General features: G+C 42.4%; 1 protein-coding gene across 10 annotated transcripts in view; it reads left to right on the top strand.

Annotated features, from left to right (window-relative positions):
• TEAD1 (TEA domain transcription factor 1) overlaps positions 1–11,812 on the top strand; it is a 257,074-nt gene extending 245,262 nt beyond the window's left edge. For all 10 annotated transcript variants that reach the window (XM_057747393.1, XM_057747390.1, XM_057747391.1 and 7 more), the window contains one exon: positions 3,734–11,812. In XM_057747393.1, the coding sequence (XP_057603376.1) occupies positions 3,734–3,847 (114 nt within the window). In that variant the 3' untranslated portion in view covers positions 3,848–11,812. The remainder of the gene's footprint in view (positions 1–3,733) is intronic.
• Positions 11,813–13,272: the final 1,460 nt, after the last annotated feature.

Here is a 13,272-nt window from a genome sequence, read left to right as displayed (position 1 = left end):
TGCCTACAAAAAAAAATAAATAAAAAGTAAGAAGTTAAAAACCTTCTGCGTATTAGATATTCATCCAGGAAGCTTTTAAAAATTCTGGAAGGATGGTTTTTGTTTATTTTTACTGCTCCCCAGGTAGTTCCGGTGTGCAGCCAGGTTGAGACCCACTGCTATAGGAGATTGGCCAAGGAGCCACAGGGAGTCTCAGAGTTCACAGACACGTGGTTATGGGCATACAATTGGCAGACAGATAATTTTGCATATAATTTTCATTTATTCGAAGGAGAGAATCTCAGTGGATTCTTACGGGTGTTCATGTCCCTCCGGAACCTGAAAACTAGCAGTCAGGGAGAAAGTTTGGAAAACATATTCTTTAACAACTATTCATTAGTATCCTTTACTCTAATGGTCTTCAGTGAAAATTGAGCAGGTCAGGGTTTGGGTGCTGGCAGGTAGTTGTCATATAGGGCAATCTTTGTTGCTATTTAAGAACATATGGGTCACCTTAGTGCTCAGATGAGCAGCAGAAGGTGAGTGTGGCATCCAGGTGTGGACATGAAATTGCCTCAGAAATTAACCAAAACGCTCCCTGAGTGGATGGCCACCCTCCTTCTCCTGGAGGGAGTCTTAGCTATTTCTTACAAACCAGTGAGACTGTTTCAGCATGTTAAGGAATATGTCCTCAGTCCCTAAAACCCGACCTCATGGCACAGCCAAGGTAAATGTGACCTGGGAAAGTTGTAAGTATCTATTACCCACAAAACCCATGTAACTATATCGGTAATGCTCCCTTGGAACATGTGACTTCCATCCACAGAACTTAACCAGGTTAAATTAATTTTAAAACATATCATTAAGCAACTATATAAATCCCTTTGATAGGAAGAATTAGTAGCTCTCCGTAAGTATTTGCTAGAAATAATATTTTTCTGTAGAAAAACTGAAATTAAGCCAGCACTCCTGGGTAATGAAAATGAAGTCATCTCACTGAGAAACAGGGGAGATCATGCTTTTCAGCACTTCCTTGTTGGGGGGTGGGAAACATGGCCAGGATGCTGGACACAGTTGCAGGTATTTGCTAGGTTGTCGGATACAAAACCTGTGTCACCAAGACCAGTTCCAGGCCTTACGGGCTGGTGGGCTAGACTCCAGCTTCATCAGGATGATTCAGGAATTGAGGTGACCCTGTAGGTTCAGGACCTTAATGATGGCAATCAGACTGAGGAAGACAGCAACTGAATTGTGGCCCAAAGATTCCCATCGTCTTTCGAGGTCATATTCAGACTTACAGGTTGCTGGAAACATTTTTTTTTCCTTTCCTTTTTCATCTCAAGCCTGAAGCCTAAATAGCATATATTCTTTCATAGAAAGTTTGCAAGAAGGTAAGATAGATCATAGAAGTTCCAGGCACAGTGCAGAATCTTTTGTAGATATATTATGAAATTCTCACTGCAGAGCCAGTGATAGACATAAATTAAGATTTGAATTGACGGAAAAGACACTTTGCAGGATATGTCATGGTCATGGAATGAGAAGACTTGGGTTGAGGACCTGGCTCTACTTTATGACCTTCGATAAGTCATTTAAAGTCTCCAGACCTCAGTTTCTTCCATTTACAAAGTGCTCAAGTCTGCCTTCACCACTTCAAAGGTTGTTGAGGATGTTTGCGTTCATTCAGCTAAGCTATGGAGAAGTTGTACTAGCTACAGGAATACAGTGCAGATAAAACACAGGAAATTAGGGCCTGGTAGGGGGAACGAGGCAGGTCAACATATGACGATGTAAGGCCATCATGGCTGCGGTAGACTGTGAAACAGACATTGCGGAAGCATAGAGGAGTTGAACTGCCTGCCTGAGCAGGCACCTGTAGTTGGAGTGAGGTGGGAAATCCTCAGGGTTGTGTGAAGGTGATGTTTAAGTTGCCTTGATAGATAAGCAGATATTTTTCAGATTTATCGAGAAAAGGGCCATTTGGTAGGTGCATACTGACATGTCAGGTGCAGGACTGCGGTGAACTAGACAGGTGGGCAGGCACCCTGGAGTCTGGTGAGGGCGGCAGACAGTCATCAAGCACAGGGAGTCACAAAATGCATGTAACTCAGCTGTGGCTGATGGCTGGTAGAGGTCAGTACATGATGCCAAGAAAACGTGTAATAGGAAGTCAGGGAAGGCGTCCCTGAGGAAGAAACAATTGCGAGGTGTCTGGCAGATGGATAGATAGGCAGAGAGGGTAGGGAAGAAGGTAGGAACACGGCAGTAGGAGGACTGGAAACAGAGCAGTGTGGCTGGCCGGGTAGGACTGGCCAGAATGGGCACCATCTCCTCTCACTCTCATCCTTGGATGAGAACAGATTTTCTCTTCATCCTAAAGAGGCCATTCAGTTTTTAAGCAGGAGTGTGTTGTTGTCAGATTTATATTCTTTCAAGGTTACTGTGGCTGCTATGTGTAGATGGGACTGGTGCCCAGCCAGGGTAGCTACTGGTGGAGTCCAGGTCAGGTTTGCTGGTACCTTGGGCTGTGGCAGTGGAAAAGGAAGAAGGATTCAAGAACTACTCAGGAGGTAAAAACAGCAGGACACAGCATTTGTTTGGATATGGGGATGAGAGAGAGATTTCAAGGATGGAAGACCTGCATACTTGGAGTATTTGATCTGCAAGGGAAGTGGCAGGAAGTGAGACTAGAAAAGCAGATGGGTACCAGTATTGAAAAAAATCTTTATTACCCAGAAAAGAAAAGGAGATGTTTCATCATTGTATCAATTCATTTGTCTAGAGCAGCATGGCATAACAGCTAAGAAAGAGGTCTTCAGATTCAGAAGATCTGGATTTTTCATTGACGATAGTATAATGTTAAACAAATTAACTCCAAGCATCCTCCCTTGTCAAAGAGGGAGTGATATAGCACCTGCTCCTAGAATTGTTGTAGTATTATATGAGCTACTTTCTGTAAAACATTTAATACCGAGGAGATGCCCAGTAAGCAGTCAATAGATGGTGGCTTTTGTTCTGTGAATTTCCATCCATTCAGCAAATACAGTGGACCCTTGAGCAACATGGGTTTGAACTGCGTGACTGTCCTTTTACTCAGCGCATATTTCACTGAGTCCAGGCACTGCATGTTAATACAGTGGTGAGCAAGGTGCTCACAGAGCTTATGTCTCCCATTGGCTATCATGAAACAGAATTTAGTAAAGGTTTAGGAATAAGATAAGAGACAATTCCTAGGATTAATGACTGTCCCATGGGACAGAATTGAAGAAAATTCTGTGTTGTAAAAAAGTTGCAACCCTCCCCCCCCCAGGGGGTGGGACACAACCCACTCTAATTCTTGTGGTGTCTTCTTAACCTCAGATCACGAGTGAGACCAAATCTGTAAAGTCTTTGTTACGTGTGGTAACTACGCTGAGATAGGATGTAAGTCGGCCTTGTAACATCCAGACGTTGTGCTGGAGGGGGCAGAGCAAGGCTGCACACGTCTCTAATAATCCACTTTTTGGACATCAGACTCCACATTCCTCTCCAAGTAAATCATAGTCCTCATGGCACAGATGGAATATGTTTTCATTCATGTGGAGTTTGATGTATTATTTATATATATACTTTAAAAAAATTTTATTGAAGTATAGTTGATTTACAGTGTGCTCATTTCTGTTGTGAAGCAAAGTGATTCAGTTATACATATATATGTATTGTACCTTCTTTTTCATATTCTTTTCCATTTACACTATTTCCTTTTTTTAAACAGGTGGTAACAAACAGGGATACACAAGAAACTCTCCTGTGCATGGCCTGTGTATTTGAAGTTTCAAATAGTGAACATGGAGCACAGCATCATATTTACAGGCTTGTAAAGGACTAACCATGGTTATTTATATATATAGATATCTGTATATACACACACACACACACACACGTGCGCGCACACACACACTCTCTCCATGATCGAATGACTGACTGTAAACCTCACCACATAGGGGTGCTGCCCTGGCCCTGAGGTCACCCCAACTTTTCTAAATCCTGTTTGAGTGAAGTCATTTTTTCATGTGTTCATACTCATGGTAGCTGTGAAGTTCTGGTACAGTTGTAAAAAGAGAAATCGAGTTGTTTCCATGTGTTATTCAGATCCACAGCCCACAGTTCCTCGGAAAGGTGAACCTTAAGAACCCAAGTCTCTGTCTGCAGAGACCTGTTTCTCATTGTGGTAGAAAAAAAAGTTGAGACAGAGCATTAACCATTGGACATTTACAGCCTTTATACAAATGTATTTAGTGTTGTTGTTGTTTTTCCAACATAAAATTCTTGTTTTAAGATACAAGTAAAATTAATCTTTAAGTATAAATGTAAATTAGTACACAAAACTAAGAATCTTTAGACTTATCTTTGTAACTAATTAGGGTGGAAGTTATGAAAGAATGTAATTCACTAAATTATTTTTTAAATGAAACTTTTCTTTCTTTTTGAAACCAAATGTTAAAATATAGCCTTAAGAAATGCTTGGTAGAAATATCCTAATGAGACAAATTTGTACTTTTTTCCTCAAGGTTAAAACTAATCTCATAATCCATTAAACTCTTGAAACAGGTATTACAGAGGAAGAAAACTTCACCCCTTATCCTTAACATATATAGTATATTTAAAAAGTATAAAATTGTATTGTACTAATGTGATGATTATTTAATGAAAAAGAAAAGATGGCTCTTTTTGCAATAAGTAGATAAATACTGAAAATCTAAACTTACAATGTTTATAGTCTTGTGTGTGCAGCTATATTTTATATGGACAACCAAATTTTTTATTAAGATGAGTAAATATTTGAACCACTGAAATTTAACAACAAAAATTTTAAATTGGCATGAATACTGCACTGTGAGCTGCAAATTATAGAAAACCCTGTGGCTGGGAGAAATTTCATCAACCAAACTCATGAAAGGCTCATCAGTTTTAGGGTCTCTGCTCCCCAGAAAATCACAAGCATGCTCACCAGCCTGTGGATAAATGATTTCTGGTGATCCAGTATGCATATTAACCTGCTGCAACTATATGTGTACGTGTGTGTTTGTGTGTACATATATACACATATACATATATAGTTATTCAACGCATATTTATTGAACATCTATTCAGTGTCCCTCAGTTTGCTAGGTGCTGATATGTGTGTGTTTCTCAGTCTGTGTCTGTAGATCTGTATTCTCTAAAGGACATCCATTTTCTTGACATCTCTCAGTAAGTCACAATACTTATTTGACTGAGATTGAAGAGGCTCAGCGATCTATCTCTGCCCTTTCCAAACAGGCTCATTTGGGAGGTTTTCTTCCCAGGAGGGATGCAGCCTTCCAACCCAAATATTCCAAAGCGTCGTCCAGGCAGAGCTGGTTTGGTGTGGCCACACGTCTTGGGTTATTTCCATAAGTCCTTCATTGGGAAGGCGAGGGGGCATACTCCCCCACTTCCTGGAGGAAAGTGACGTTTTTATAATTGTCAGGAATATATTAACCTTTTACTAGAACGTAAAGTGTTTTGTAAGTTGTGAAACATTTCAAGACTTTTACATCCAGCCGGAAAATAAAAACTTTGTTCTGTCACATTCAAGCCCCCTACACACCCCCTTCCGCGTCTCCCCCTCCGCTCTGACCCTGCTTACATATTAGTTTGTGTCTGGTGGTCATGAGGGTGTGGCTGGCTGGTGGCAAACAGAAGACCACTGAAGCAAGCCTGAACTCTCCCAAACCCATGACCCTGGGTCACTGGGAAGACTGAAGGAGAAAGCACAGACCTTTCCCCTTTTACATCTCTTACAGAAGCCAATAGGAGGGTGTGCATCTGCCCTCCGTAAAAAGACTACAGTTTGTTCCCTGATTCCAAGTGGGCCTTTGAAGAATTGCCGCAGTTGCTTACCCTCCCATCTGGCCTTCGGCCCAAGCTTTAAGCTCCTTCTGTGGTCGTTTTTATGACTTTTCTTGGTCACCCCTCTTGGGGATGCTTCCTTTGCTCCCATCGCCTGTGTCTTTACTCAAGGTTACCCCCAGTCTCTCAGGACCAAGGGGTGCAAATGATCTTATGTGGCTAAAAGCTATGCCGTCCCAGAACTTCAGGGCAGGAGGTATTTGGTTCGTGTTCTCTCCCAGGAATGGGGCTCTTCTGTGCTGGCAGGAGGGCTCTGAAGATTTACTTGTTTCCAAAGCACAAATAGATTGAGATCCAAGGACACCAGCTGGAGAGTAGTTCTGCTGGCTGCAGAGAAGGGCACACCCTGGCCTGCTGAGCTCACAGAGTCAGGCTGGGCCTTCTCATGCTTGTCCTCTTCCTCCGAATGCCTTTGTAGTTGAGTTTGGATGGTCTTGAGGATTGCTGTTCACTCTTAAAACAAGTTTACTACTTGTCTTGTTCTTCTAAAGATTTCTCCAGGGCAAATATTTTCCCTGTCTTAACCACTGGTCCAACCTCTTAGCCCTTTCTCTGTCTCTCCCAAATTAGACCCTGGGATTACATTTGTGTTATAACATCTAAGCCAAGTCTGGTTTTGGTCCTTCACCCTTTAAGGCAGAGTCTTCTCCCTTCGTAAAGCTTTCTGAACCATAAGAAGCCTTTCCAAAGCTCTGTCGTCACTGCTCTCTTCTGGGTGCTCTATCTCCTGGTTGACCCTCCACTACCAGGATCGATTCAGGGACATCTTGTGCTTTCACTGGAGAGTTTGCAGGCCAGTTTCCACAGCCTAAATAGAGAGAAGGTGAAGAACTGGGCTTTGGTCTCTTGGTATTCATTTTCATCTTAGCAAGAGACCTGAATAAAGTCGGGACTTTTTCAAAACATGTCCTAGAATCCCAGACCATCTAAGCTACCCTAGACCAGGGGTCTCAAACCTTTCTCAACACTGTTGACATTTGGGCCAGATAATTCTTTGTGGTGCAGGGCTCTCCTGTGCATTGTAGGAGTTTTAGCCTCTCTAGCCTCTGTCCACTAGCTACACCTTTTCCCAGATGTCACAACCCAAAATGTCTCCAGACATTTCCAAGTGTGCCATGGGGCACAGAATTGCCCCTGGTTGAGAACCACTGCCCTGCATCTGACAGGTCACAGATGCCATATTTGAGATTTTCTTTTTCCTTCTATTTTACCTTGAGAAAACTTCTCTCCTGGGAGCCTTGTTTCAGGCCAGGAATATTACTTGTTTCAGGCAGGAATATTACACAAGTGACATTGTGTCTGTGTTTCTTCTTGTTTCAGAACTTCTGTTTCACAACAGAGTCTCTCTGCTACAAGTATTCTTTCCTTCTTGCCTGGGGAAGCTGGGGACAGCTGGTCACCATCATCCCTGTAATCAACTCACAGCTGTTTAAGGAGCATTTCTAATTTGCTCTTCATTGCTTATTTTATCAGGTGAAAAAAATCCCACCCACTTTTATTATTTCTCATAAGGTTCTGATTCTCACCATCCATCCTTTAATAATTTCAGTCAATTTCCTCCCGTCTTCTACTTTTAGCCTTACACTCAATGCTTTTTGTAGAATTTATAGAAACCTCTGGAACGTTTCATCTTAAGGACAGAGGAGAGAGGGATTCATTTTGGAAGAGGGCTGATCTAATTTTTCTCAATGGAGCTTTAGGAGAGCGCAGTCTCCGGGCATACCTCAGCGCTGGCACAGAGCACCGCAAGAAAGCAAGTGTCACAGTAAAGCAAGTCGCACAGTGCATATAAAAGTTATGTTTATGCTATGCTGTAGTCTGTTAAGTGTGCAATAGTATTATGTCTAAAAAAAAAATCAATGCACATACCTTAATTAAAAAATACTTCATTGCTAAAAAATGCTGAAACAATTACGATAGTAACTTAAAGATCACAGATCACCATAAAAAATATGAAAATAATGAAAAAGTTGAAATATTGCAAGACTTATCAAAATGTGACGCAGAGACATGAAGTAAGCAAATGCTATTGGAAAAATGGTGCCGATAGACTCATTTAATGCAGGGTTGCCACAGACCTTCAGTTTGTAAAAACTGTAATGTCTGCGAAGCACAATAAAACGGGGTATTCCTGTGAGCTCCGCCACTCTGTAGATGAGAAAGCTGAGGCCCAGAGGGAAGATGACTTGCCCGAAGTCACCCAGCTGGTTAGTAACAGATTAAGAGTAAGGCTTTAGGACTCCTGCCACTTAATCCTTGGCCTCTTGGTGGGGGTTCCTCTTTGGTGCTCAGTGCAGGGGGGAAGAGAGAGAGAGAGAAACTAGAACCCCTTGCTCGGCCAGAGCAACGGTATCCGCTGCTGGTGATGCCACTTCTCCCACTGGAGTGTCTTGTCTGGGAGGCATCCAGAAGCAGATAGGAAAGCTGATGAGCCTTTTCCTTACCCTGAGGACAGTTCCCCTGCCACAGGCCCTGAGTCAAATTTCTCTTCACAAAGCATCCCAGCAGCAAAGTCCCACCCTCGGACCAGCCGAAAACCAGCCCCTGTGCCCAGAACTTGGTGTTACAAACCCAAGTCTTCTTTAGGTCTCAATACTCTAGTGGCTTTTGCAGTTTGTTTTTGTACAAACGTAAATTATTTAACTCACACAAGATGACAAGTCAACTTTTCAAACCAGGTACCGATAACTTGTATGATTTTTGTCTATGCTCTGGTACACTACACCTGTCCTAACGAAGGGTAGAACCAATTTTGTGTGTTGGTGTTCACACCTGTGACATTAAGAGGATGTGTCTGCATTGCTCCTTTCATTCTGTTGATGTTTCTGTGGCAAAACCCTGCACCTGTCATTTCTGAAAAGCCTTAAATCTTCGCGATGTCGCGTGTAGGGTTTGCAGTGCAGAAGGCTGCCTCGGAACTGTGAGCCCTTTTGTAAGCTGGAAGCATTTCTCTTACTACTGTTACTTTTGTAGGAAGTTTTCAATTCAGAGCTGCCAAAGCGTTCAGTAAGCAGTGCCTTAGTGATACTTAGTCATGCCGCCAGCCTTTCCTCACATCAGTTCTCGATGTCCCTTTACTGATTGGCCCAGTATTTACAACAGAGCAGGCAAGCATTGTTTGCATTTTTGTTTCGTAAGCCCATTTTCCTCCGGTTCTATAGGAAACTGACTTCTTGGTCTGAAATCTGAAATGAACAGAAGTCAGTTCATTGACCACACTGTCAAATATCTATACCAAAACAGAAGGTTTTACAACTTCGTAGTTTACTATGAAAAGCAAATTGTACACTTTTAATGTTGCCTTTTAAATTCATGACCAAATACTTAGCTATTTGTGAATCTTCTGCGCTCTAGCATGAAAGTGCCTTTGGTCTGAGATTCCAGCTTAGAAAAGTGCTGCCGTAATCACGATAACTTGTAAGAGACCAAAAATATTCTGAGATCACCGCAATGCCTTTGGTTTACCAGGATGAGTAACCAACCACAGGCCTCTGTTCACAAGAGCACGACACGGACCCTGCCTGCTGTGCATCTGTCTGCCGTGGGGGAGCCCCCGCCACCCGCACCCCCGGAGCGCACGGTGGCAGGAGGGCTGCCAGGAACTGGTGTGTTTATGTGCCGTGACCCGGTGCGCCATCTCCAGCCGTCACCCAGCCCTGCATCCACCTGAGGGAACTCGCACGCAAACCGCAGACTCTGGGCCGGTGGACAGATTTGTCCTTCTCCTTATGCTGGTGTTCAGTCTGTGGAGGCCTGCCTTTCCACTCCGATGACAGCGCGCACTTCTCTGGTTGACGCAGTGATACCGCTTTGAAAGTTGGAAGCCTCAAACTGAGATGACAGTGCAGAACAAAAAATGGGTAGGGTCATTACAATTGAAGTGTTCTTCTTAGGGCGAAAATGTTGACTCTGGGTGTTGTCTGAATGTGCTATGAGAAACTTCCAAAGAGCACCACTCACAATTCGGAATTTTCAAAGAATGTTCCAGCCCTCCAAAGGGCAACCCTTTAGAGTCCGTGTTGGGTTTTATCAAAACCTTGTGTAAATTGGGAAAACCGATAGAGGGGAGGAAGAGGAGTGAAAAGCACGAGAAGGCAAAAACACCAGCCAAACAAAAGCCAGGACAAAAAACGATTTTTCTTTACCAATATAGACTTTTTGATGACATTAGACATCTTTGAAAGTTAGCCTCTGAATGCATATGGTCTGTCTGTCTCTACCTGGTGTCTTTAAGAATACCTTCTTTGGGCTCCCTGAAATTTCAGGAGTGATTTCTATCCACACCAAGTTGTGAGTATTCAGAGAAATTTCTACAAGCTAAAAAAAATCAAATGAAAAGGAAAATTTCTCAATACAAGTTATAGTTAACTGCTTGAACTCAGCCCCTCCCTGTCATGTCAGGACTACACCACAACTTGGAAGAAATTAATCAAATATTTGTTTTCCTGCTTCCCTTTTCAACTGTTACTGTGCTTTCTTTGGCCATAGTTTTCTCTCATTAACTCATTGCTTGCATCGTTAAGAATGAAGGTTTTGTGTTTAAAATGTATTGCATTGCAAAGGATAGTTTCACTGAAGTCATGTACCATTAAATAAGATGAAATATTTGTATTTATTGTCTTACTTCCTAAGCTGTTAACTTGCTTTATTCTCTGTGAATTTGCATTGAGTTTGTCCTGTGCCCCACTCCATCATTTAGTATTTGAAACGGCGTGTGTGTTCCCTTTCGTTCATCATTAAATGGGGTCAGATTCCAGGAGATTCCACCTCTATCAGGTTGGCTCTCTTTGGTCTGCCTTCCATTATGAAATTGAAATTGTTTCCCCTTCCCCTTTTTCTAAGAGAGGCTGACAGAATCTAGGTGGAAATCAATTGGAAACCAGTCTCTGGTTTTCTCCCTCTCTCCCTCCCTTCTCTTTTCTTTTTTGCATCAGTCATTTTCTGTGATTGGTTTCACTGTGTAAATTAGATATTAACTGCACTTCTTTAAAAAACAAAAAACAAACAAACAAAAAAAAAAACCCGTGTCCCTGTTACCTCCTTGAAAGAGTCACTTCTGTAGGCCTTTTTCAATAGGCTCATGACTGCAGATACGAAAAAAAAAAAGTAAAAACAAAAACTACGTGCCTAAAAAATGACAAAAAAAAAGTTTTGTAACATTTAAAAAAGAAACCTGAATAGCCTTTAATTCTTTAATATGCTTAAATTTTATGTAAATCGATTTTTGCCACGTGTGTTTGTTCACATTCTAAATGACTTGATGGGATTCTCACAGTCTGTGTCTTCATGTCACGTGTATAAATTGGGCTTGTGACGTAAGCGTTTCATCTGGTCAGTGGTTCCTTTAATATTGTACTGCTGCTGGGAGTGGGCTGGGGAGCCTGCCTTTGGGCAGTAAGGCTCCTCTTGGGTAGATTGGAGAGACGGGGGGTGGGGGGGTCAAATTCTCACATACGTTTTCTTAACCTATTTGCAGAAACTTTCAAAAGGCATTTGGTTAAACCTCTTGGCAGTACAGTATTCTTGTGTTTGTTAACGTCTGTGTTTAGGTACTGGTACCTTTTTGTTTAAAAATGTTCTAAGTGTTGGCTTTAAAGTGAATTTATCTTTAGTATGATAGTTATATGAAAATTATAGGGTTTGTGTGCAGAGAATTTTTTTATAAAGTGCTTTGTAAAAAAAAAAAAAATGTATTCTAGCTTTCGCGGTACATATGTGTGATAACTGTAATATCCATGACAGTTAAGTGCAATTATTTCATCACTCTAAAAATGCTATTTTTGTGTCAGTTCCTGCAGGTGTTTTCATGTCTTTGCAAAGTGACACATTTTGATGCCTTCTTGATAAAGTGGTAGACATTTTGTAGCTTTCTAGAAACTTTGTATTCATACGGTATCAATGAAAAAATAAAGAAAATGAACGTGTGGGTCACCTTTTTTATCTGCAAAATTGTATGTTGTTGAAAACAAAAGGTGCTTTATGTGTTGTGGGTGAATATGTGAAGGACAGAGTAAGGGAGGATGAAGCCGTGATCCTTTTGATGGTGTCTACCAAGTTCAGTAATCCAAATGTGATGTGTTAAGGTCTAGCAGGGTTTCTTTTCTTTCCTTTCCTTTTCTTTTCTTTTCTATTTTCTCTTCTCTTGTCTTCTCTTCTATTCGCTCCTTTTCTTTTCTTTTTAATCAAAGTATGATTGATTTACAATGTTGTGTTAGTTTCAGGTGTACAGCAGAGTGATTCAGTTATACATAGACATATATATCTTTTTTTTTTTCATATTCTTTTCCCTTATATGTTATTACAAAATATTGAGTATAGTTCCCTTTTGCAGGGTTTCTTAAAAACATCCACAGGTCAGTGAGTCTGTCTGCCTGCCTGTCTCTCTTTAGCGTGCCATTAAACTTGTTAACCCGCCTTGCTGGGTGTGTGCCAGGAACCGGGGTGGAGGTTGGTGTGTGCACGGGGCGTGCTGAGCCGTGACCCCCACCCTGTCCTCAGGTGTGTGCCGCACACACACGCACAACAAAGCCTTGGATTCACTGAGTGTACTGCATGCTGGGCACTGGGCCAGTGCACTGGTACAATGTGTGATTCTCACAACAGTCCTGATGACACTGATGGTATTACCACCCCAGCTGATGCTCAGAAAGGGCAGGTCGTCCAGAGTGTGACTGGTGAGTGATGGAGCCTTCCTATATAGGTCAGTCTCTGAAGCCTTGACTTCTGGCCCCTGCATTTTGGCTCACTGAGACCCCATGGAAGCAGCTCAAGGCAGGGGGTTTTGGGGTGGGGGGATCTGGGGGCCAGGGAGCTTTCTTAAACAACAAGGACCTTGAGCTTCTGACAGCAGGACCCAGTGTACCCTGGGATGCTTCCGTTTGAACTAGATCTCAGGTGGTCTTGCTTCTCCCCATCTGAGGTACAGCCTGCCTCAGATCCCAAGAGGTACTGTGGGATTGGGAACAGAGAAAACCTTAGGTTCCAGTTCCTTTGAAGAGGCATATTTTGAGCAAGCTACTATTCGAGAGGAAGGCTGTTGTCCAGTGAGCTGCTCGGGGCAGAGGGAAGGGAACTGTGGGGCATTTTGTTAAGGCCCTGTTATATACCAGGTGCCTTCATAGTCACGATTTCCTGTAACCCACATCCTCCTGAGTAAAGGAATCATTTCCAGTTTTCCAATAAGGAAGCTGAAGCCCAGAGAGGTTAAGTCCTTATTAAAACTCATAGAGGCTAGCCAGTGGCAAGAATTTAGAGGTGGAAAAACCTCCTTCCTTGCAGTCGTGGCTCTGCCGCTCGCTGGCTGTGTGGCACTTTTGCCCTCCACCTCCTCCTCTAAAACAAGGTGCTTTAACACGAGAGCATCTTTTATTGGTGCCTGCA

This window comes from Hippopotamus amphibius, chromosome 9, assembly GCF_030028045.1.
Source record: "Hippopotamus amphibius kiboko isolate mHipAmp2 chromosome 9, mHipAmp2.hap2, whole genome shotgun sequence".
Taxonomy (NCBI): Eukaryota; Metazoa; Chordata; class Mammalia; order Artiodactyla; family Hippopotamidae; genus Hippopotamus; species Hippopotamus amphibius.
This window is presented reverse-complemented; position numbering and strand designations above follow the sequence as displayed.